The 24977-nt window shown below is 38.7% G+C and overlaps 2 protein-coding genes across 4 annotated transcripts in view; both read left to right on the top strand.

Moving 5' to 3' along the window:
- fam168a (family with sequence similarity 168 member A) overlaps positions 1 to 11374 on the top strand; it is a 57536-nt gene extending 46162 nt beyond the window's left edge. For all 3 annotated transcript variants that reach the window (XM_079620372.1, XM_079620371.1, XM_079620370.1), the window contains 4 exons: positions 660 to 802; positions 6598 to 6772; positions 7986 to 8116; positions 8207 to 11374. In XM_079620372.1, the coding sequence (XP_079476498.1) occupies positions 660 to 802; positions 6598 to 6772; positions 7986 to 8098 (431 nt within the window). In that variant the 3' untranslated portion in view covers positions 8099 to 8116; positions 8207 to 11374. The remainder of the gene's footprint in view (positions 1 to 659; positions 803 to 6597; positions 6773 to 7985; positions 8117 to 8206) is intronic.
- relt (RELT TNF receptor) overlaps positions 1 to 24977 on the top strand; it is a 470714-nt gene that overhangs the window by 303492 nt on the left and 142245 nt on the right. The window lies entirely within an intron of this gene.

Raw genomic sequence — 24977 nt, 5'->3', positions numbered from 1 at the left:
GCATACTGCATATTGCATACTGGAGACACACTGTCTGAGATCTAAGGTTTCATTCTCACCGTAGACAGCTGAGCTTTTTGGAGTTGAGACTGCATAAAATTGTGTTGTGGGATTGAATTAGACAGGAGTGGCTAAACTAGACTAAAGACAGTTGAATCTAGTGTGTTGCATCAATGTGTGTACTTCAAATGTGAAGTAATGACTGAAGTAATGACTGATAGCATGTCTTTGGTGTGTAGGGAATCTGTTGGTGTGTTGTGTAACTAATAACACCTCAAGCAAAGTATTCTTCTTTCTTTAAAAGACTTCCGTTTGGGCAGCTGAATTCACATTCTTGTGCTTTTTGTTACTACTTTGTTGTCTACAAACCTCCAATAAATCGCTAGCTATTGAAAAGCCTAACAGATGGTGTGTGGAAAAAGAGAAAGTGTCGGTGTGTGTGTGTGCTTGGTTGTTTAATGTGTGATATCTCTGACTTGAAAGGGTGTGTGAGTGTTTGCACTTCATATGTGCTTTAGTTTAGTTTGGCGCGGCGCACGAGATTTTGGAAATCCAACCAGAGCACATGGATGTGTGTGAAGGAATATTTTGTATTATATTCGATTGTTGTGTGCCTAATGCCTACTGGACCTAACAATCTTTTTCTGTCTCTGTTTCAGGATACACTGCAGGAACGCCTTATAAAGTCCCCCCTAATCAGACCAATGGAGCCCCACCTCCCTATTCCCCGTCCCCTAACCCCTACCAGACGGCCATGTACCCTATTAGAAGTGCCTATCCCCAGCAGAACCTCTATGCTCAGGTAAAACCTTATTCTATACTGTGAATATTGTGACGCTGCTTTGAAACAATCAAGTAAAGCACTAAAAAAATAAAGATGACGACTTAATCAAGGTTTTGTACTTTAATATAATAACTAGCTTGACCTGAAAATAATTTTTAGGTGACATCACCTATGTTAGCCCATAGCTTTTCAAATGTTGTTAAAGTTTACTTTTGTCAGTAATACTGCATTTTTAACATCTTTCCAATAGTTAATACGTTGGTTAAATTACTGCAACAAAGATCACAGCATAGCAAATATATGATAGATGTATATAACAGTGAGATCGATTATCCGTTAATAAAATGTAAAAAAATCCCCCATTTTACCTCATATACTTCGCATTAAAAAAGTAAAATGGACTTTGGTGGTACCATATTGTTATTTGAAATACTTTTGAATGCATAAATACCATTTTATGAATATGGTTACCATTCAGTACAGTTAGTATTTCCGTATTATTTATATTCTGTTATAGTATTTATTCATATTTTGAGTTTTCATTTTAGTTTGAGGTGCTTTTGTAATTTGTAATATTTCTGTCGTAGTTCTTGTTTTTTAATATTTCTATTTAGCTTTAATTTATTTTAGTTTTAGTCATTTTATTACTTGAACTTAAGTTATCTATTTCAGTTAGTTGCCAAGGTAACTTTTCTCATTTTCATTTAGTTTTTATTTCAGCTTTATTTCAATTACCGAAAATGTTTTTATACATTTTTATGTATAAAAATTCACTGATTCGGTGTTGTAGTAAATTAGGGATGCACCGATACCACGCTTGTGTATTCAAGATGCTCGTACTCATTAAAATGCTCAGATACCAAAAACCGATAAAACACAGAGTACAGTGTTTGTGTCAAGACTAAGAAACGATGACAACAGAGCAAACATAGAGCAGAATTGACATATCAGTGAAGGATGTCTATGAAGTAAATGCATCTAATTAATTTGAGAAAGAAAACGCGTGTGTAACAGAATGATGGATACGTGCAGCTCTTAAAGTGACAGCAGTCTAATAAACATACTGCTGTCTTTGTTCATCTAACAACAAAAGACAAAGAGAAAACCGCTCACTGCTCTTGACTGAATAACTGTTGTAACTTTGATCAAGATTATTCTAAATTAAATCTAAATTATACAGTGAAAACTAAGGATGCACCGATACCACTTTTTCCAGAACGAGTCCGATACGACTTTTATTTTTAGTACTTGCCGATACCGAGTACCGATACCAAGTTACAGAGTTTTTGAATTTGTTATATTATTGGGCAGAGAAACCAAAAGAATATGAATCGAATTATTTGGCTTAGCCAATAGATATTTCCTTCTGTTATTGTCATGCCTGTCACGACACACACACAAAAGGTTGATAGTCCAAGCGCAGTTTATTTAAAGGGTAATCCGTACTCACAATCAGTCCAGGCAAGGGTCGAAATCCAAAAAGCAATCCAAAGAACATAAGACATACACGATCAACAGGAACGGAAGTGTGGGGACAATATACAAGGATTCCACACCAAGTGATCAAACAGACTGGGTATAAATAGGCAGACACTAACAAGGTGAGTGGGAACAGCTGAGTGTGATAATGAGTCCGACAAGGGTGATGGGGATTGTAGTCCAATAGTGACTGACACCTGTGGGGGAAAAGGACCTCTAGTGGCTACCCAGGGGACATCACCCAGACATTGTGACATAACCTCCCCTCTACGGAGCGGCTACCAGACGCTCCAAGACCCACAAAAAACAAACAAAACAAGAGTCCAGGCGGGAGGTGGAATGGTGGAGGATCAGGGGGAGGGATGGAGGGCCAGGACCATGAAGGGGAACAGCAACAAGGGGTGACGGTTTAGCCGGCGGCCAGGACGAAGCAGACAGTCCATCGAGCGGCGCAGGCGAAGCAGACGACCCATCGGGCAGCCAGGGCGGTGAAGACCCCTCGGGCGGCCACGGCGGAGACCTTCCCTCGGGCGGCCAGGGCGGATCCGGCTGTGCAGGCGTCCGGGACGGGGCAGGTCCCTTCGGGCGGCCATGGTGGAGACGACCAGGGCGAAGACGACCACTTGGGTGACCACGGCACAGGAACAGCAACAGACACCACCGGCTCAGTAACTGGAACAGACACCACCGGCTCAGGAACAGCAACAGACACCACCGGCTCAGGAACTGGAACAGACACCACCGGCTCAGGAACAGCAACAGACACCACCGGCTCAGGAACTGCAACAGACACCACCGGCTCAGGAACAGCAACAGACGCCACCGGCTCAGGAACTGCAACAGACACCACCGGCTCAGGAACAGCAACAGACACCTCCGGCTCAGGAACAGCAACAGACACCACCGGCTCAGGAACTGCAACAGACACCTCCGGCTCAGGAACAGCAACAGACACCTCCGGCTCAGGAACAGCAACAGACACCACCGGCTCAGGAACTGCAACAGACACCTCCGGCTCAGGAACAGCAACAGACACCACCGGCTCAGGAACAGCAACAGACACCTCCGGCTCAGGAACAGCAACAGACACCACCGGCTCAGGAACTGCAACAGACACCTCCGGCTCAGGAACAGCAACAGACACCACCGGCTCAGGAACTGCAACAGACACCACCGGCTCAGGAACTGCAACAGACACCTCCGGCTCAGGAACTGCAACAGACACCACCGGCTCAGGAACAGCAACAGACACCTCCGGCTCAGGAACAGCAACAGACACCACCGGCTCAGGAACTGCAACAGACACCTCCGGCTCAGGAACAGCAACAGACACCACCGGCTCAGGAACAGCAACAGACACCTCCGGCTCAGGAACAGCAACGTGACGCTCGGGCTCGGCAGACGTGACTGGCGTGTTACTTTTTCAAATTCACGTTATAAGCGACTCAAACTCGCAGTGCTTTTAGATGGAGGAGCATTTACTACTGCCGTCCGTTACTGACAAGTTGCGCATGAAAATTTATTTGATGTAATAATGAATAAATAAAAAGCCTTTGCGATTTCATAATCGCAATAAACCAAATCGGTTTAAGGTTCATGTTAATTGCGATTTAAACGTGCAGCCCTATGGAGCTTATATTATGACAAAATGATTTGAATTTGAATTGTGTAAATCTGAATTATTTGCAAGTGTAATCTAACAAAATTGAATTTTAGGTGGTAGTTTAAATAGTTCTGAATTTGAATTTTTTTAAACGAATATTGAACATTTGAAATTTAACAAATTGAAATGTTTTTTATGGCTGAATTTTATAGACATGTATTTTCAAACAGTAATATTCAGTTTTAAAAAATTCAGATTCAAGTTTTCAAGATGAAGAAATTCAGAACTTCAAATTCAGTTTTCTAAAATTCAATGTCAAAAATTCAAGTTCAAAAATTCAGATCTGACAGAAAGTAGGTCACAGGTCATCCACAGGGAAGAGTAGATGATCTCAGAAAAGTCGAACAGAGCATTTTGGCCAATTGGGGACTGCGGAAGTTTTCCAGCGCGAACGTGGTGGTGGTTCAAGAGGTTGCCACTCTCTGACTCTTGTCATGAATCGCCCGGAGGTCTATTACATGTACGACGCAGTCTAGACCGGACGCGAACGGTGCGACGCGACCCGTGAAATCCCCAACAGCACACGGATTCCCCATCCTATTTCTGACCTTGTCCCAGCTCTTTGCAACAGTCGCTTCAAGCTGTGTTGCGTCGCGCCGCTCGCGTCCTGTCTGTGTAACTGAGGTCTAGACAAGGTGGCGTTCTAATCAATTTTACACAAAATGTAGGCTACTTTAAAACAAACACCAGAGACCGCTTAGACAAATGTCCCACGTGCTGAGAACGCTAACCTAACATATAAACACAAAATCATTCATGTTTAAGAATCTTAACGTTACCTCCGGGCGATTCATGACAAGAGTGGACATTCTAAAACGCTTACGTGAAAACCGCTTAACGTGGCTTACTGTACGAAGATAGTGATATTAAAGGACCAAACTCAGTACAAATCATATTAATAAACCATACTTTGTATAAAAAAATCAGATGAGCCCAGAATACCTACGCAACGCGTTTAATTGTGCGTTAAGCATTTCCTTACCATAGAAAACCGTTATAAGAAAACGCTTAACGTGGCACACTGTACAAAGACAGTGATATAAGGACCGTACATATTCATATATTCTGGGCTCATCTGATTTTTTATACATAGTATGGTTTATTAATATGATGTGTACGGTCCTTATATCACTGTCTTTGTACAGTGTGCCACGTTAAGCGTTTTCTTATAACGGTTTTCTATGGTAAGGAAATGCTTAACGCACAATTAAACGCGTTGCGTAGGTATTCTGGGCTCATCTGATTTTTTTATACAAAGTATGGTTTATTAATATGATTTGTACTGAGTTTGGTCCTTTAATATCACTATCTTCGTACAGTAAGCCACGTTAAGCGGTTTTCACGTAAGCGTTTTAGAATGTCCACTCTTGTCATGAATCGCCCGGAGGTAACGTTAAGATTCTTAAACATGAATGATTTTGTGTTTATATGTTAGGTTAGCGTTCTCAGCACGTGGGACATTTGTCTAAGCGGTCTCTGGTGTTTGTTTTAAAGTAGCCTACATTTTGTGTAAAATTGATTAGAACGCCACCTTGTCTAGACCTCAGTTACACAGACAGGACGCGAGCGGCGCGACGCAACACAGCTTGAAGCGACTGTTGCAAAGAGCTGGGACAAGGTCAGAAATAGGATGGGGAATCCGTGTGCTGTTGGGGATTTCACGGGTCGCGTCGCACCGTTCGCGTCCGGTCTAGACTGCGTCGTACATGTAATAGACCTCCGGGCGATTCATGACAAGAGTCAGAGAGTGGCAACCTCTTGAACCACCACCACGTTCGCGCTGGAAAACTTCCGCAGTCCCCAATTGGCCAAAATGCTCTGTTCGACTTTTCTGAGATCATCTACTCTTCCCTGTGGATGACCTGTGACCTACTTTCTGTCAGATCTGAATTTTTGAACTTGAATTTTTGACATTGAATTTTAGAAAACTGAATTTGAAGTTCTGAATTTCTTCATCTTGAAAACTTGAATCTGAATTTTTTAAAACTGAATATTACTGTTTGAAAATACATGTCTATAAAATTCAGCCATAAAAAACATTTCAATTTGTTAAATTTCAAATGTTCAATATTCGTTTAAAAAAATTCAAATTCAGAACTATTTAAACTACCACCTAAAATTCAATTTTGTTAGATTACACTTGCAAATAATTCAGATTTACACAATTCAAATTCAAATCATTTTGTCATAATATAAGCTCCATACAGCCCTAGTAAGGAATAATTGATGATGGGCCTTTTTAGTTATTAGACAAATAATACACACCCGAGGTGGTAATGCGGCCACGACGCGAAGCGGACAAATAATGCACACCTCGGGTGAAATAATTCGTTTAGCAAAAAGAAATTCATACAGGGCATTAAGTCAACTAAAATGATTCATATTATTTTGGTTTCTCTACCTAATATTTAAAAAAATTAACAATGTAATGAATATATTCAGTACGCAGTCTTGGCAAGTACCAAAAATGAAGGTATCGATGCATCTCTATAATAAAGTAATGTGGTATTAGAATCTGATACCATCACTATACCACTGCACCACCACAGTATTAGAATTTGACCCCGTAACACTCACTATGCAATACGATGTACAGGTATCACCCCTTACACGTTTTGAACATACAACCTTTTAGCTACTTGTAACTAATGCATTCTAATCATCTTCTCAGGGTGCTTATTACACGCAGCCAGTGTACGCAGCCCAGCCACATGTAATTCACCACACCACCGTGGTCCAGCCCAACAGCATCCCCTCCGCCATCTACCCCGCTCCTGTACCTGCGCCCCGCTCCAACGGCATGGCCATGGGCATGGTGGCCGGAACAACAATGGCCATGTCTGCCGGTAAAAAGCTCAAATAATATTGTTGATGCTAAGAAATGATTCTGTATGCTCCAATCAACTGTATGAAATGTAAGAAGATAACCTACCTAGGTCTGGGGCGAGTGTTAAATAATTTTATTCACATTATTTTTCCATAACTAATTAATTAAATGAACGTCTTAAATCGACAGCCTATAACATAACTATAGCATAAGAGAGAGAGAGAGAGTATTATTTGTTATTTCAATATTATGTATACTATTTTTAATAAAATTTATATATTTATAACAAAAATATATCAAATTAATATTTATATAATAAATGCTTTAAAGTCCCCCTGTAGTTAATAATTGTATCCCTTAAAACTCATCTTTGAACACCAAAAGTTTTTTTAAACGTTGTTTTCCTTGAAAAAAACAAACATTTGTCTTAAAATAGGTTGAATGTAACTCTACACCCTTCCATCATTTAGTACTCGGTTCTATGAATATGCAAATTATCCCCGCCTCCACTCACTCGCACCAGCTCAGAGATCCACTCGTTGACATTCACACATTGACTTTGTGACGTCAGAAACACCAGCGATTTCAGTTCACCATCTTCGGTTCACTGCAGTTGTAAGGAGAAATTACTCAACAATGATGCTGACTTATGCATTTGTACATGGTTTGTCTTTAATCATATTAAAAACACCACATAGACATATGAATTTTCACCACAGGGGGGCTTTAATCATTTATTGATTACAGATACAATATATGCAGTCCCTTTTTACAACAGCCGGTATGCCCCGCACAGAGATCTGATCTCCTTCTAGGATTACATGAAGAAACAGAAAAAACTGAGACCGACTAAATCCAGAAGAACTGCGGCAAGATCTCTAAGATGCTTGAAGAAACCTTCCTGCAAAGCTACCTGAAAAACTATGTGCAAGTGTACCCATGACAAAAGCTGTTTTAAACACAAGGGTGCCCACACCAAATATTGATTTGATTTAGTAAATGTAAGTTAATTGATAAATAAAATCTACTTATGAGATTATTTTTGAAAGCATCCTCACTTTACAGCATTTTAACACAAGTGCCTAAAACTTTTCATAGTACTGTAGCTTTGCAGGAAGGTTTCTTCAAGCATCTTGGAGACGTTGCTGCAGTTCTTCTAGATTTAGTCAATTTAAAAACACTAATGTCTAAGACTTTTATACAGTGTATATATAATAACTGTTATATTACAGGAACCTTGCTGACCACCCCTCAGCACACTCAGATCGGAGGACACCCCGTCACCGTGCCAACGTACCGACCCCAAGGAACACCCGGGTACAGCTATGTGCCACCTCACTGGTAGAGCCCACCTGCCAATCATGTGAGTTCCCACCCACACGACACATTCAGCGTGGCTCCACCCAACCAGTGAAATGCAGTCGCTGACGCCTTCTCGTTTTCTCCATTGCAGATCTGGAGTCAAACATTGTATGCAACTACTCAAGTCTTACATCGGCACTCTGTGCTCAACAAGGAGGTGCCACGTCTGTTTGCAAGAACAAAAGAGAAAAAAGTGCAAGGGTCACTTTATGCATTCTTACGTGTTTTTGTAAAAGCTGCTTTTTTATCTTTTTTTAATTTAATTAGAATTTTTTTTTTTCTTCTCATTTTTTGGGATGACGTTCTTGCATTAGGTTATTTTAATTCTTCATTGTTCCATAGTTACTTCTGTCAGAACTCCAGAATGATTTCGACCAATCACGCCTCTTCAAACAATTTGTCTTTGTGTTCAGTATAAACGCTGGTGTGTAGGAATGTACCGACGCAATATCAGCAACTCTTCGGATCATAATCATTCAATTATGCTGCCAAATTTTATAACCTTTAGATATTAGCACAGGGTTCCTTTTTTTTTAAGTTTTTTTATTATTTATTTACAGCGGCGTTTCATTTCAGCTTTCTCCGTTCTCTCACAGAACGCTCTGGAATCATTGATTTGTTTGTTTTTTAAGGAAATTTAATTTCATCTGATTCAATTCTCCCTCATTTCATTCTATCATCGATAACAAGGGTGTCTTCCAGCTTGTAGCTGTTCATGTAGATTTGTAAGGAATATATCATTAGTAGGGCAGTGCAAACGTGGTTTAACCTTCATTAGGATAACGAGTACATACAGTAATCTTAGTTATTCACTAAATAGAGAACGTTTGAGTGAGCTGGTTACTTTATTAGCTTATGTGTCAGGATAGCGTAAGCTTCTAAACTATAACGTGTGTATTCGATTTATATAAACGTGCGCGCATGGGTGCTCTCGCAGGGAACGCAGCGGCACGCGAGCATGCGCTCACGTGCGAACCCATTCGCGGAGAATATCGAGAAAAAAAGAAAAAAAACTATCAGTGGCACTTAGCTGGAGCCTCTGGGTGCGATGTCATCCCGGTGGCATTGTACTTGATCAAAGCGTGTGCCAACTTTGAGGCCAGACAGGACGGACGCTACTCTGACAGAACGATTAGAACCGCATCCAGGATTCAAAGGGACTTTATCGCATCGAAAATAGCACTGAAAGCAAAAAAATATATACAAGTAAATAAATGAAAAAAGGAAGGGAAGGCGTTCCGGCATTAATCTCCAATCAGCTCCGGGTTTAGAATTGGTCTAACCCCTGGTCCTCTGTGAATTCTTGGGCCTTTAGGCCTGTAGTTGCACAGATTTTAGGCATAGAAACGGAGTTGTTCAATGCAATAATAAGAACGGCCTGCTTGAATGGCTTTTAATTGTAATTTACAGCATTTTTAGAGAGAGAGAGAGAGAGAGAATTTTGATTTCCTATCCCAAGGCCTCGTCTGTATCCATGAATAGTGTACTCAGAAGTGACATATCAAGTATTCTATGAAATGTTATCATACTGAAGCATTGCACATTGACAAATAGACATAACTTAATAACCAATTATACGGTACACTCATATTTAATGATGTAGTTAAGGAAATCAAGCATTTACTCTGCAAACCGTTAGTCTTGGTAATGTCTCTGGAAGTAATATTATTGTCAGTTCAGAACAGTATCACTCTCTTTTTTTGTTATTCGTTTGGCTGATCAACCACTATTTCGATATATAGTACACTCAAAGTGGGAAGAACCGATTCTCTGATCTTATGTGAAAGTAATAACGTCTAGTAATGCATGTGTCATGCGGGTGAATGCAGTATAGTGTAATCCGATGGAAACTATGCCTTTGCAAAGCACGGTTGCATCATGTGGAATCACAGCTTCTGGATTGCTTTTAATAATACATTTACTTTACAGCACATTCCCTTCGGTGTTTTAAGTAAAGGGAGAGAGAGTGAGGGCGCAGAGTGTCTGAATCCCATTAAAAAAATATGGAAAAAATATTTCACATAAATAAAATGAAGCCAATTTTTATTTTATTTTTGCTTTATTTTCAAAACAATTATCCTGTATTTTTATTATTATTATTGTTTAGTTCTCAATAGTGATTCTCATTAGAATCTCTGCAATATTGTAATTTTACTTTATGAAAATTTTGAAATCAACCAAGACCGCTAAATAAATATTATCATGATTCATAAATAATATATCAGAATTTCAAGAGGAAATTGTAATGAAAATAATAACAAAAATAGGCTTCGTTTTCTTTACGCAAAATACCTAGACAAGTTCTTATGTGAGATTCATCTGAAATTTAATGTAACTTCATTGCATTATATACTACAGTATAATCATTTGTCTTTAATAAGAGCAAATCTTATTTGGCTAAAGCAAGTCAAGAGGCCTTTGGTATATGTAATATTTGTGTAATGATGCATTTTTTTATTGGCATGATGTCATCAAATAATGCAAATTATTCAAATTATTGGATGAATTCACATGCTATGTTTCTCTGTAGATGTTTTGATGACATATGTCATTTCCATGCCCTCTCTGCCCTACTCCTTCCTTTTTTCCCCAGCTGATCTTATACAGTATTATATCAAGCAGTGAACTATATTTCCTTTGTCTTTTCATAAGTTTGCATCACAAGACTTGATCGATGCAACTAATCGCTGTAGTCGACATATTAAACATTGACCGATCCGTCAGACCTCTGAACTCTAGGACTAGAGTGACCTTTTACACTGCAAATGAATAAAGGGTCGATTCAGAACGAGAGGACGTTACCATCCACTCTGACATGTAATTTAGGCGCTTTTTACGTAAGTGTTATTTAAAGTTTTAATTAATGATTGATGTTCATTTTTCTTAAATAGAAGATCTTTATAGTTGATCTGGAGTGGAGTGATGCAGTCCATGTGGTTGAGAGGCATTTCAGAGCACAAGTCTTCAAAGGGTTTCCTCTTCGTCTACATGCCTTTCCCTAATCTGTCTTTCTCTTCTTCCTCTTCTTCTTCTTCTTCTTCTTCTTCTTCTTCTTGCAATGACGGGAGGGACAGAGTTCAGCAATCTGCTGCTACACTCTTAAAAATCAAGGTTCTTTATTGGCATATAGTTTTATGAAGAACCTTTAACATCCATGGAAGCTTTCCATTGTACGAAAGGTTCTTTACAGTGGAAAAAAAAAAAAGATTATTCAAACCTCATTTTTTTGAGAGTGTATGATTAAAATGGTGGCAAATTCTTACTGAACTATTTGTGAAAATTGGATTAGAGCAACTGTCTTAGTTACTGGGATGTACAACATTTTAACACTGGGTCGTGGTGAATTTAAAGGGCTAGATCATCCAAAAAGGAAAGCAGTGTGAACATTCTGCACAAAATAAAAAACATTTCCTTTCCACTGAAGAAGAAAAAATAATAACAGAACTTTTATTTTTGGGTGATTTATTCCTTTAATCCTGAACAGAAAGGTTTTTCCCCCCCAATATCAGTACTCCAATATTTTCCCACTCACCACACATACATTTTGATGTATTTCTCCCATTTTAAAATCCGTTTTCTGTGTGAAATCAGGTGTTTTTTCTTTCTTTTTCTGAATCAGTCGTAAACGGAGTCATTTTCACTCGGCGTGATGTGGACTGGGCTTCAATTTTCTTTCCTTTTTTTTTTTGTTTTTTTTTGTTTCGAGCGTATTGAGAACATGTGATGTCGATATTGCAAACCCATGCACTCTTCTGTTCTTTGGTTTCAGGGCATCGATCAAAGGATTGTTAACTAGCGCCCGTGATGCATGCAACGGGTTATTAGCTCTAGTGAAGTCAGTGTCACGTCACCAGTATGTAAAGGTATTTCTAAAGTAATTGTGGCACTGGTTTCACACTCTTGCTGAAAACCTGTGATATGTACCATAGGCTTTGACGCAAACATACAAGAGGTTGCTATTTCACGCTACTGTTTAGGAAATTGGCTATTAATGTTTGACCCATATGGAGAATTAGACTTTGTTGTTTGCATTCTAAATGTAAAGCAAAAAGGGGAAAGTCTTCCAGAATTGATCTCCCTTCAGTGAGTGTTAAAGAGTCCTTGCCCCCATAGTATGCATTACGCACGACAGCACGGTTCTGGCACCATCGAGGTTCTGGCAGGTCCGAGCGCGTTTTCGCCAGTGCCGTCCAGGCCGTGCTGTATACCGTTTGAGCAAGGAGACCCGCATCAGGCTTGTGAAATGAAGTGTAAAACTGTTTTTATTATTTTGGTTTATTTTTTATTGTTTTGTTTTTGTTTTTGAAGATCAGTTAGTGATCTCTGTGACATAATTAAGCCAAGTTTGTAATTGTATAATATTTACTGTAAGATGTAGAACATTCAATAACTATTAAAATCTTTCCAAAAATCTTTCCATTGTTTTTTCAACACACACTCACGCATTATATCATGAGAATGGATAGGTTAATTTTTTGGTCCAGCCAATACATGTAACCCTTAAACACATACCTTGGGTCTTTAGTGACCCGGGACGTCATTCACAACCCTCCTCCTCATTCAGTTTTTAAAGTTAGACATAAACTTATTATCCCTCAATCAATTAATTATAAACAATATACCAAGAAGAAAATTATAAAAGAATGCCTATTATCCCATTCATTTTTTTGTTTAAATTGTATAGGGTCGCTAACGACCCACGTGTGTAACAGTGCAAGTATATATTTTTTCTGCACAACATAATTTAATCTGATGACTGTGTAATTCACCTTGATTCCACAAGGTGGCAATGCAGAAAACAAGAATAGGAAGTATCATCTGCAAAACATCATACAAAAAATGGCTCAGTAAAGCAATTACTGAGCGCTATCAAATATTTGTCACTGTCACTTGATGATGGATCTGGTGAAGAAGCTGTCAGCAAACAAAATGCTTAGTCAATTTACTTTTAATAAAAACTTTTTTTTTTAAATCACTTAATTCCCTATTTTTATGAAATTAAATGAATTAAACAGCCCACAGACATAACTAGAAAACAAATGAAATAACCCATTAAACGAAATCGTTAAGACTCCTTACATAGAAGCTTTTTTTACATTAAGGATTCTTCAAAACTGAGTTAAAGGGATATTTCACCCAAAAATTAAAAATCTGTCATTATTTACTCACCCTCACTTTGTGCCAAACCCATTGAGGGTGAGTAAATTAAATAAAAAAATTTGGACGAACTATTAGGGTTAAATAATGCCTGGGACGCCATGTCTGATTTGATGATCAGTAGGCTGATTTTTAGAGGGGGTTTTCCAGGTCAGTGGAGACATCATCCTAAACCAGCTAAGACCAGAAAACCTGGGGCACGTTTTCCTATACGGTTTCCAGGTTGAACGACATGTTTCCTGGAAACGGTGTCCAAAGGGGTTTGAGGTACGTTTTCTCTTGTTTGGTGAGTGTGTCAAAAATGTCAGCCCAGTCAGCAGCAACATGTAGGCTATATAAATCACGCGGTATGGGTCCAAGTAAAGTCGTTTACAAATGTGTCCGCTGCAGCTCGGTATACGCAACAATTGAAGATATTACCAGAACAAACCAAAACATCCCAGACAACAACATAGAGTCGACCCAGATCCGGGTCACATCTGAGGGTTGTTCCATAAAACAAGATTAGAATACAAGCCAGGCTTATTTTGGTTAGTCAGACGTATTGTCGGTTCATTCTGTTTCATAAAGCAAACTTAAAATAGTTCAAACTCAGTTACCCTGGCAACTTATGCTGGGAAACTAGCCTGGTCCAGGTCAGGCTAAGCCTCAGTTGTTACACAGATCCTCTAACACAGACCAGGAACACAATGACTGACACTCTCTCATACCTTATTTGACTTTATTAACCACTATCAGTCCAAAAATAAATATACAGTAAAGAAAATCAACCTAAATAAAGGCTACAATGATAAATGAGACGATATAGACCTACAAACGTGTTAAATTGTATATGAAATGTTTGTTAACGTTGTTTTATATATATATATATCATTATTTTTTTACATTAACTGATAGTGTACAATATAATTTAACATGTTTGTATGTCTATAGTGTCTCATTTATCATTTTAGCCTATATATATATATATATATATATATACACAGTTATTTCTATTTCTATTTAAAATTCTAGATAAGCCACGTCTAATGTCCAACAACAAATATTTTGGCATATATATATTTATGTACTTTATTATGTCTTTCAATTCAAACACATTTAACACAATTGTACAAATGGACAGTTCCTTTAAAGACATAGTATTTTCCCCTAACAAATCTTATTTTTCCTTCTACTTTTTTTCTTATCTAGACTAGATAAACCTGGATCAAATTAGTGGGATTGCGTAAACTTGAATTACCTTTTATGAAACCTCTTTAGCCCCAATTTATTTGTTAGGTTTATTCAAGTCGGGTTTTGGAGTTTAATCCCCGCTTTTCTAAGCGTCTTTTATGGAACACAGATGTGGGCCGGATCTGGGCCGACACTATGTTGCTGTCTGGGATGTTTGTCGTAAGAGTTTTATAGTAAAAATATAGCATATCAGCCGTGATCAGCAATAATGATAAGCCTATAATACTCACAATAAAAATAAAACAGTCATATAGATCATAACAGTCTCGCAGGGATTATCCTTCACCTGAATTGTTTGTCTTTTCATCCTGAAATGCGAGGCAAATGTTGGATCACAATAAGGAACCACAGTTTCCACAAATCCCTTCCCTCGATTGGGATGTTCTATTTTATTCTGGGCAGCAAGTTGGCGGCAGTGACTGCAACATCGAGCGTATTTTGCAGTAGCCTATTAAACACGTTATACCGATTTCATCAGGCTCCGAACATTCTTAAAAAATAAAACAAAGAATGGCCTTCTCAGCTGCCATAGTTGCAACTTTTGCGTCATCAGAACAGCGTGTTCAACGCACCACCGTTTCCGTTTAAAAAAAAAAAACGTTTTGCAACTTTTTGTCGTTGCTGTTAGCAGCCCTGGTTTGTCGAGTTACGTAATTGCATGAAATAATTTCTCTTAACCGCAATAGCGTCAATCATTCTTAAAAACAAGAAATGATGTGTCTTTGTAATGAACCCTCTTACGAAATGTGGATGATGGATCTGTTCAAAACTCTTTAAGAGTCAACAGGCTGTTTTTTCTTCTTCTGCATTTGGAGAGAGAGGATGCACGCGTTGCAGCATGTATGGATCTGTGTTTCCAACATTCCCAAGGACTTTCAGTGGCAGCAGAGAACATGAGCAGATGTAGCTTTTTTTTATAGGAAGGAAGTGTTTATGTGGTGCTTTATTATGTACTATTGTAGATCAACCATTGTACTACTGTTCAACCATTTAGAATTAATGTAAACTGGAGGGAGCTGGTTAGCTGATTTATCTGAAAGATTGGTGATTGATATTGTTAACTTGTAGAGCCTCTTCTGTATTAATCAGCACAAGGAATTTATTTACAAAATATTTAAGAATAACTTAACAACTACTAAATGAATGCCATGAATGATAAAGGAATAAAGTGAATAAGATGCATAAAATACAAGTGATTAAGTTGAGTGTGGCTATGAAAGAGTTACGTCATCTTATGGAAAGAAACGGTTGTTTCTCTGAAACAAATAAAGTAAAGAACCTTATGCATCAAACAAACAAAATATTATTTGTTATTAAATAGGATCAGTTCATATATTACATCTAAAGTGAATTAGAAAATTATAACCATGCCAAAGTCTCTGGAAAGAGGTTTGGTTAAGTGATATTTACGTTCCATGTGGTCGAGTGAGCAGTACGATGGAGGTGACGTCTTCTACTGGTTGTGCTGGGTGACAATACAGTGGAGAAAGGAGCTGGAATCTGTATCAACAGGCTTGTCATAAAGCTCCGTGGGATGCCGATCTCCTGGAGCGCCAAAAGGGTCCTAGAATCTGGAGTACACAGATGAGGCCCTGAAGTAGGTGCAGAAGGTCCTAACAATCTGGATCTGGAACACACATACAAAGGTACCTTTGAGTGACAGTTCGCTCTCCTGAGCTTAACCATGTTGCAAATGTCTCTGTATATCTTCTGCCTCTCTGGGCCAGACATTCCAGAACTTGGTTAATCCGCTTTTGTCTCTCTGGCATGAGACTCGGGACATGCTGTAGTTGTTTCCTCACAGACTGGAGGCTCAGAACATGTTCGTATCTGGTGCTGACTCACAAGATTTTGACTACATTCTCTTCCTTCAAACACTGGAGACTCAAAACTTTATTGATCTGTTTCTGTCTCTCCCTTACAGGTCAGACTCAGAATTCTCATTTTAATGTCTCACTGGATGAACCAGAGTCCCAGAACAAGGAGTGTCTGTTGAAAGTGTACTTTTATCCCTTTCTGATGAGGAGGAGATTGCAATTTAGCACTTCTCCATTCCAGTGCTGTGATTGGCTGCTGGCATCAGAGGATACACACACACACACACACACACACACACAAACACGGTGTGGCCCTCCCTTCTTTCCCCTGTGAAACTCATTTTAAAGTTGTACCGATGCATTTCTCACTTTGGCAATATTCTAAACAAATTAAGTCCAAACAAGATGGAAAAAGATTGAACTGTCATGCATTCATTCATTTGTACATTAAAGTCCCCATGAACCTGAAGTTGCAAACGACTTTTCTCCAGTGTTGGGACGTATTTCCAAGTGAAAGGGAATATTGAACAGAAGGCAGGGTTTTACTTTAGCGCTCCTCCTCTCCATCTCTCACTCATAGCAGACTAACGGTTTGAGGGGAGTGGTTAAGCGTTTTCAACCGTCAAACTGACGTCATCAGAAAAGGAACGCCATTCCACTTTTCCACAGTAACTTTTCAGATTTTGATTAAAGATTACCATGGCAAACTATTTTTTTTTGTGTGTGTATTAACTTTGCACGGATGAATTGTTCACCACAATACTAGTGATAAGCACTAACAAAGTAAATAGGGTCAATTTTGATTTCATGTTGACTTTAACAGCTTAATGCAAGATGTTACACAACAAATACCTGTCACAGAGAATACTTATTCCTCGTAATAAGTATGAAATTGATGTGTGTAGTTTACATCAGTTTTTAAGGTTTCCAAAAATGAACAGATTTCGATGGATCATAGTGGCCTCTGCTGCTGCATCTGGAGGTCCTGAGGAATTTTTATGGCGGTCACAGGCCAAAACCTTAGGAGTTAGTCTCTAGATGGGTTAAAGGCAGAAACTGCATTTGGACCAATGAGAAGTCCTGTCCTTCCTGGGATTGGTTCCAGAGGTGATCTTCTTGCCCTCTAAGAGGTTTCTGGCTGTTGTCCTAGCATCTTTATCTGATGGTGTTGGACAGTATATTTGTGTTAGTCCACCAAGATCCAATCCAAATGTTGCAAACTTTTTTTAGGAAGAGAGATGGATAGATAAAAGTGGCCCAGGAATGTGCTGTTCACCACAGCAGCATCTACCTGGATGATCAACAGCAGTGCACTCACCACACACCAGACAAGAAGAGAGAGAATTATAGAGCCAGTTCAATAGAGAGGGATTATTAGGAGGCCATGATTGATAAAGGCCAATGGAGGGAATTTGCCCAGGACACCAGGGTTACACTCCTACTATTTATAAGAAATGCCATGGAGTCAGAACCTCGGTTTAACAAGCACAGTCCTTCGGATGAGAAGTTAAAGTATAGTGTCCCCATTACTTTCCCAGGACATTAGGACTCACACAGACCACAGAGTGAGCACCCCCTTCTGACCTAACTAACACCTCTTCCTAGTTGTCCCAGGAGGTCTCCCATCCAGGTACTGACCAGGCTCAACCCTGCTTAGCTTCAGTGGGCAACCGGTCTTGGGCTACAGGGTCAAATGCTGTGGCATGCTCACAGACTACTAAAATATGATATGGTGGTTAAGAACAACTGATTCCAACTAATACGGTCACACCTCAAAGTAATAACATAAGTAGCTTTTTTTCACCTTTATAAATAATTTTCAAATAGAATATTTCGTGTATCTGTCAGGAATTGATACTGCTTTAACAGTTTAATGTAATAATCTTTTAATGTCTTCATTGCTTAAGAACTGAAGTCACATTTTGAGGTAAAGTGTCGCAGTTGATCTCGACTTTATAGCCATGATGAAATATAGGGTTTTGTTTAGCTACCAGCGAAGGGCTTAATATCTTTTTTAAATGGTAAAATTGATAGATTAAATGATATATATAAGTTTAAAGACAGCATAAGGAAAACACAATTTGAAGTGAAGTTTTACACCGGCAGAAAGATAACTTTATTAAGTATATACTGAATCATCTCTATAACTTGTTTGTGTTTGAACAAATGTAATGCATTATAACTGCCCTGTTACAGTTGACCTCTCGTCTGAATCAAGCCATGATTTTACATAGAGAAGAGTTCCTTAAAAAAAAAAGCTGTGTTTCTTTTCATCTGTAGTTCATTTCCTGGAAAGTTGTATTGGTTAATATTGAATCGGTCTCAAAAACACCATTAGAGGTCATTAAATTTAGAAAGGAGGTAATGGTCATTTGTGTTGTGCGTGTCCATTTCCTCCCCTAATTTCCCCAGTGCTGCCAGCTGCATGTTCCCCGCAATCCAATTTACTGCATTAATTAGTATTAGTACATGTGTGCCGAATTGAACAGGCGTTCTGCTGGGGTCTCTGTCATCAGCGGGGGATTATAAAGTCAAACCTGACACCGGATATTAGATAGAGATGATGGGGAGATGGACGAGGATGGTTTCAACCTATTTCATAATTATGTGCCAACTTCCATTGAGTCTCGGGCCATACAACTTGAGGCTTCAGAGGCTCCTGGCAATTCACGACCCCGAGGCACTGGCCCAGTCTGTAATCCAGCCCTTCAGTGGACGGAAATGTCCGTTAGATCTTAACTGAAACTTAATAAGATCTGATGCCATGAAGAACCTGAACTTCTGCATCCCACTCAACATGAGCCAGTACTGCACATGCTCCAACAAGTTCCATGGAGAGCATGTTGTGCATTTCCCACTTTCCATTCCCATTCATTTCTTGTCTTTTCTCGCTACCATGACAGAGGTGTCTAAAAGAAAAGAAAATGAGCCCAGGTGTGGATTTAGCTATACAAAATCAAGTAAATGAACGCTACTCACCAGAACAAAAAGATTCAGTGGGGAACCCTCTATATAGAACATGTTATTTTAAGTGTATGTAGGCAGATCAGTCTATTACTAATATCAGTTACTAATATCTCACGCATATCAAATGCTAGCACAGATCTGCAACTTGCATCAAATACTCAGTCAAAGCCTCTCATTGAAGACCAGCAGACTGGTCTTCAATGACATTAATTAAATGCATTGAATTAAACTCTTCTGTGTTTCACAGTCAACATATGGCTTTTTGCCCAGGGTAAAGCAAGGAAAACAGCACCTTACCTCAACAAGAAGACATAATGGATGGCACCCATCTCTTCGTGGTGGAGGTGGAAAAACAAGTTTGTTATGACCCGCGGGATTTCTTGTGAAAAGATTCAAATGCAGAAGAAAAGGCAGGAGTCAGCAGTTTTTGTCAATTGTTAGTTTTAATTTGAAATGTTTGTGAACATAAGAAAAGTATATGTCTGCTGATATCAGGTTATGATACTATTGGTTTTAGCATTCAAGTATTTATAAATTCCAGCTTAGTCTCTGGCACTGTCCCATTTTTTAAATGCAGTTGTCTAGCCGTTGCTTAAAAAGCCCAATACTGATGTGAAGTGATTGAATAATTATCGTCCTATTTTCAAAATTGGCATTTCTTTCAAAAGTAATGGAAAATGTTGTCCCTTGTTTAAATTCGACTCAGGTATTTGAACCATTTCAATCCGGTATGATATAATTAGGAAATATAACATTTATTTTAAATTGTATGTAGATGATTATCAGGGGCCGTATTCACAAAGAATTTTAAGGCTAAAAGTAGCTCTAACAGGCGAATTTAGGAGCAACTCCTAAAAATAACGGGCGTGTCACTCCTAACTTTAGGACTCCTAATTTTTTTCACTAAGAGTAATTCACGAAGCATTTTAGCCCTAAAAGTAGCACCTAAGTCTGGGACAGCTTAAAAGAAGTCGAGAGGACTCCTAACTCACTAAGACCTATTCACAACGGGTCTTAAAATCGCCGTGCGACGCAGTGTATTGGAGACACTCAATGACACGGAGTTATTACAAAGATGGATTTTTTGTGGATCTTGTGAGGGATGCAATAACAGCGCCAACTAATCGCAACAACCCAATCAATGCCGAATTTAAATGTATGATAACACTTCGCTACCTGGCAACGGGGAAAATGCAATTGTGTAATACACTCTGTAGACCCCATATTATTCGACAGTTCTTTTTCGACAAAGTTTTCCTTTGGACATTCGCCAACTCCAAAGAAACAAAGCCAGCTTTATGGATATTGCCGGTGTGCCCGGAGTGGTCGGTGCTATAGACGGGACACATATTAAAATAATGCACCACGTCAGGATGAGGACATGTTTGTGAATAGAAAGAAAACCCACTCAATACCCAGATTGTGTTCGATGCAAACTTCACAATTCTCGATGTTGTATCCGTATCCCATGCAGTGCCGAATTTCCCTTTTATTACGTTTTTGCTTTTTTTCAGCACCAACTGGGCCAGCAGCAGTGACTGATCCTGCGTCCAGTTGGGCTTTCTTTTCCGTTTTGGCGAGTTCATAATCTACCGTCATTCAACTATTACATTACTTCAATAGGAGCAACATTTCCTTGCTTTAAGTAGTCTATTTAGGCTAATAGGATGTCAATTAACCAAGCAAGTGTTAATGCAAGTGTCGTTTTTCATTATTAGGCAAGTGCTGTTTTCATTAGGGTATTAGGCTACCTTGATTTAATTTAATTGAATTCACAACTTTTCTCTCTCTCTCTGCCTTTTTAGAATTACACTTCACTGGAACCTGCACACACATGTCATTATATATGCATTTCGATGACATTACTATTATTATTTTGTGTAGGACACAGACATATTTAGATGTCGTAATTCCATGATTTGGTGCGTCTGTGTTGGTTCGCATGATGGCCCTGTCATCTAACAACCAATCACCGTGATCATTGCGAGGAAGCTCGTGCATGAGAATTGACGTCATCCATAGCAACGAAGACTCACTCTTAGTTTAGGAGTTGTCATTTTTCCTTACTAAGAGTAGGTCTGAAAGGCGTTGTGAATAACTTTTAAGAGAACACTCTTAGCTAAAATCTTTTAGTGCGATTTAGGAGTACTCCTAGTGTTAAGATACAATTCTTTGTGAATACGGCCCCAGATAACCCTCCATTAAAATCTAGAGAATCTCTGCCACCTTCATGGACTGTCTTGGGGATATTAAATGCTGGATGGCAAATAATTTCCTCCAGCTTAACAATGAGAAAACTGAGGTGATTATATTTGGTCCCTCCAAAACCAGAAACTCTATAGCTATTTACTTAACATATGGAGTGAGATCTACACGCAAGAAGTCACACAAAAATAGGAGTTATATTTGACTCGGAGCTGTCTTGAAAAAACAATTAGCTCAGTTGTTAAAAAACAGCTACTATCAATTGAGAATTATTTCTAGACTTAAATTAACACTTTTCTTTCAAGATTTGGGAAAGGTTATTCAGGTCTGCCAATAAATTCTCCAACATGTCACATCTTAAATCGAAAGGTGACAGAGCCTTTGCAGTTGCTGCTCCACAGTTATGGAATCAGTTGCCATCTTACTGTAAAGCTTTGATCCACAGAAGATGATCATAAAATGTATTATAAACTCAGACTAAAGCCAACAAACAAAACAGTGTGCTAGTGCACATACAATGACCCGAGGAACCAAAGGAATTTAAGTAGTGGTACAAGCAAGGTTAATATGCAACACAGCTGAACTGAGAGGACTAATATCAGTAACCATGACAACTCACAAGTGGCAGGAAAAGGAAACACGTGACTAAATGAAAACAAAACAAACTGAAAGTGACTGTGACACTGACATTAAGAGTGTTCCTTCTATTTCTTTACTCTTTAGCCTTTCCTGGTTATTACATTATGAATTAGCAACTTTTAGTTAACTATTAGTTTACATTTAGTGTGTTTATGTTAATACGTCTATGAAAGATTGTGTAACTGTACTGTGTACAAAGATAATCGCAATGCTGACAAACAATTTCCAGTAACAACTTTTGGATTTGAAAAAAAAATTAATAGATGTTGTGTTTGTGGTAGGCTACGGTGGCCGAGAGAGCTCAACGCGCTGCAACTGAAGAAAACACATGCAAATAGAAAAAAACACACATGCAAATAGAAAAAAAACACCCGCAAATTAAGAAAACATCTTCATCAGTTTCACAACACACGTGTGCTCCAAATACTCAGAACACAACCAAATACAAAAACGCTGCAAAAGTTCACAACACAACCGAATACAGAAATGTCCCGCAAAAGGGAGCTTGAGAGAAAGGGAGCTTGAGAGAAAGGGAGCTTGAGTTTGTTGCCCAGCCCATTCCCCGAGTACACTCTTAAAAATAAAGGTTCTTAAACGGTTCTTTGTTGGGGTATATGGTTCCATGAAGAACCTTTAACATCCAAGGACCCTTTCCATTGCACAAAAGGTTCTTTGTAGCGCTAAAAGGTTATTTCGATTATAAAAGGGTTCTTCACCTTCAATCACCATCAAAACGATTACAGCATATATTTTAAAAATAGGTTCTTCATGGAACCTTTCAGTGAAAAGTTCTTTGAGGAACCAATAAAGGTTCTTCTATGGCATCGCTGTGAAACCTCCTTTTTGGTTCTTCCTGGCACCTTTATTTTTAAGAGTGTAGACGCAAGAGGCGTCTACTCTCACCTAAGCTTACGCTCATGCATCGGGTCTCACTGTTCCGGTCTCACAGTGGTCACCTTTAAAGTTTCAGAAGAGACTTCAACAACATCACACACTGTGCTCAGATTTTTCTACTTAGCTAGAGACTCTGGAGCTCTCATATTTTAGTCTCCTCTAAAGTTTAGAGAGATCTCAACAACTTTCCAAAATGTGCACGAAGTCAAGTGCTTGACATGGCACTAAATGAAGTTTACAAAAATCCTATATTAAATGCATACAAAACTGACCTAAATAATTCTTACTACTGGAACAGTAACCCTGAGCATTCCTTGTTGAAAGACACTTATGCCTGAATGACTCAATCCTTTAGTTTAGGAGACAAATATGAGCACAGTATGTTGTTGAGATCTCTTCTGAAACTTTAAAGGAGACCATTGTGAGAGTTTTGGAGTTTTGTCTAAGGAGACAAGTGTGAGAAGCAGGAGACTGAAGCAAACGTCTCAATTTAATGTTAAAGTAACCTCATTTATGTCTAGGAGAAACATTTGAGATGTTAAAGAGATAAAAAAAAAAATTCTCTGGGTGGTCAAGGAAGGAATAAAAGAAGATTTTAACTGTTGCTCTGGTCTCTTTTTCTTGGGCACTCTTTTCTTGGGACACTCTTTCCTTGCCTCCTCGTGTCTTTGTTCTTCCTCTCTACCTGAGCTCTCCCTTCCATCTCTCTTTCTGTCTGCTCCCTTTTTCCATTTAACTATCTCTCAGGTAACAATTTGGGTACAATTAACTATCATCTCATACATTTTGTAACTATTTCAAGTGTAACCATAACCAAATACTGTTATTAAAATTATTTCAATTTAGATTTTTTTTACCATATAGTTTTATAAAATATAAAAACATTTTGTATAATAGGTTCACTCGAATCTGCATGTATCCAAAACCTCTTCCAGTAAAACCGACCATTACTGGATTCATTTCCTTAAAATAATGTGACAATATGACCCAGCTTCTGATTAATATTTGCTCCAGGTCACTGGAAATTAAAAGGACATTTTCATAAACACTAAAACCTTTTGCAGTGTTTTTTTTGCCAAGTTTTGTCTACACTTGCCAAGTTTTTTTTTAGTTTTTTATTTCAATATTTATCCTACACTTGTTATGCAGTAAGAAATACAGTGTAATTGGTGGCATTTAGTGAATCTAGTGTTGGTTTAAGGACATCTCTGAGTATTCTCATTTTACCCAAGTTTTGTCATGCCTGTGGTTAGGCTATGCCTTAACTTGTTTACACTCGTTCTTCGCATTTACAAATGAGCAAAAACATGAGCGAGTTTGCATGGATCACATAAAATCAGTAAACCTGCAATGCCGTGTAATATTAGTCAGCAGCTTCGACAGAACAGAGCTGTGAAACTTTGTGTGTGTGTGTGTGTGTGTGTGTGTGTGCGCGCGTGTGCGTGCGTGCGTGTGTGTGTGTGTAAACAGAAGCCACCTGCCTGCAGGGCAAAATCATGTAGTAAGCAACAAAATAATAATTTGTTGACTGATAGTTTGTTTGTTGATATCAATGGTTGATTATGCCAACAAACACTGTAGCAGCCGTTTTAATGTAGGGGCAATTTGAGCTATAGCCTATAAAATGTATATGATTGTTCCCCAGCTTTCCCAGATAGCCTACCTAAGCCTAATGTGCCATATAGGCTCTATATAGACATACAATTAGCTGCAAACATTTTCAGAAATTCTTTCAAATTCTGTTTTCAGTTTCCAAAACATTTTATTTGGTGTTTTACACACAATTACATAAAAGTTAGGTCTATCTATATAGACAGCATTTGTGACCATTCCCATGAATTAATTAATTAATTCTGTCTGCTTGTCAACGTCTTTCAGCCAATCAGATAAGCCTAATGGGCTGGACGTAACGTTACGTGGTTAATATTAATGAGACGGGGGCGTCAACGA

This window comes from Phoxinus phoxinus (genome assembly GCF_949152265.1).
Source record: "Phoxinus phoxinus genome assembly, chromosome: 8".
Taxonomy (NCBI): Eukaryota; Metazoa; Chordata; class Actinopteri; order Cypriniformes; family Leuciscidae; genus Phoxinus; species Phoxinus phoxinus.
Note: the sequence above shows the minus strand (reverse complement) of the source record. Positions and strands in the feature narration are given on the sequence as shown.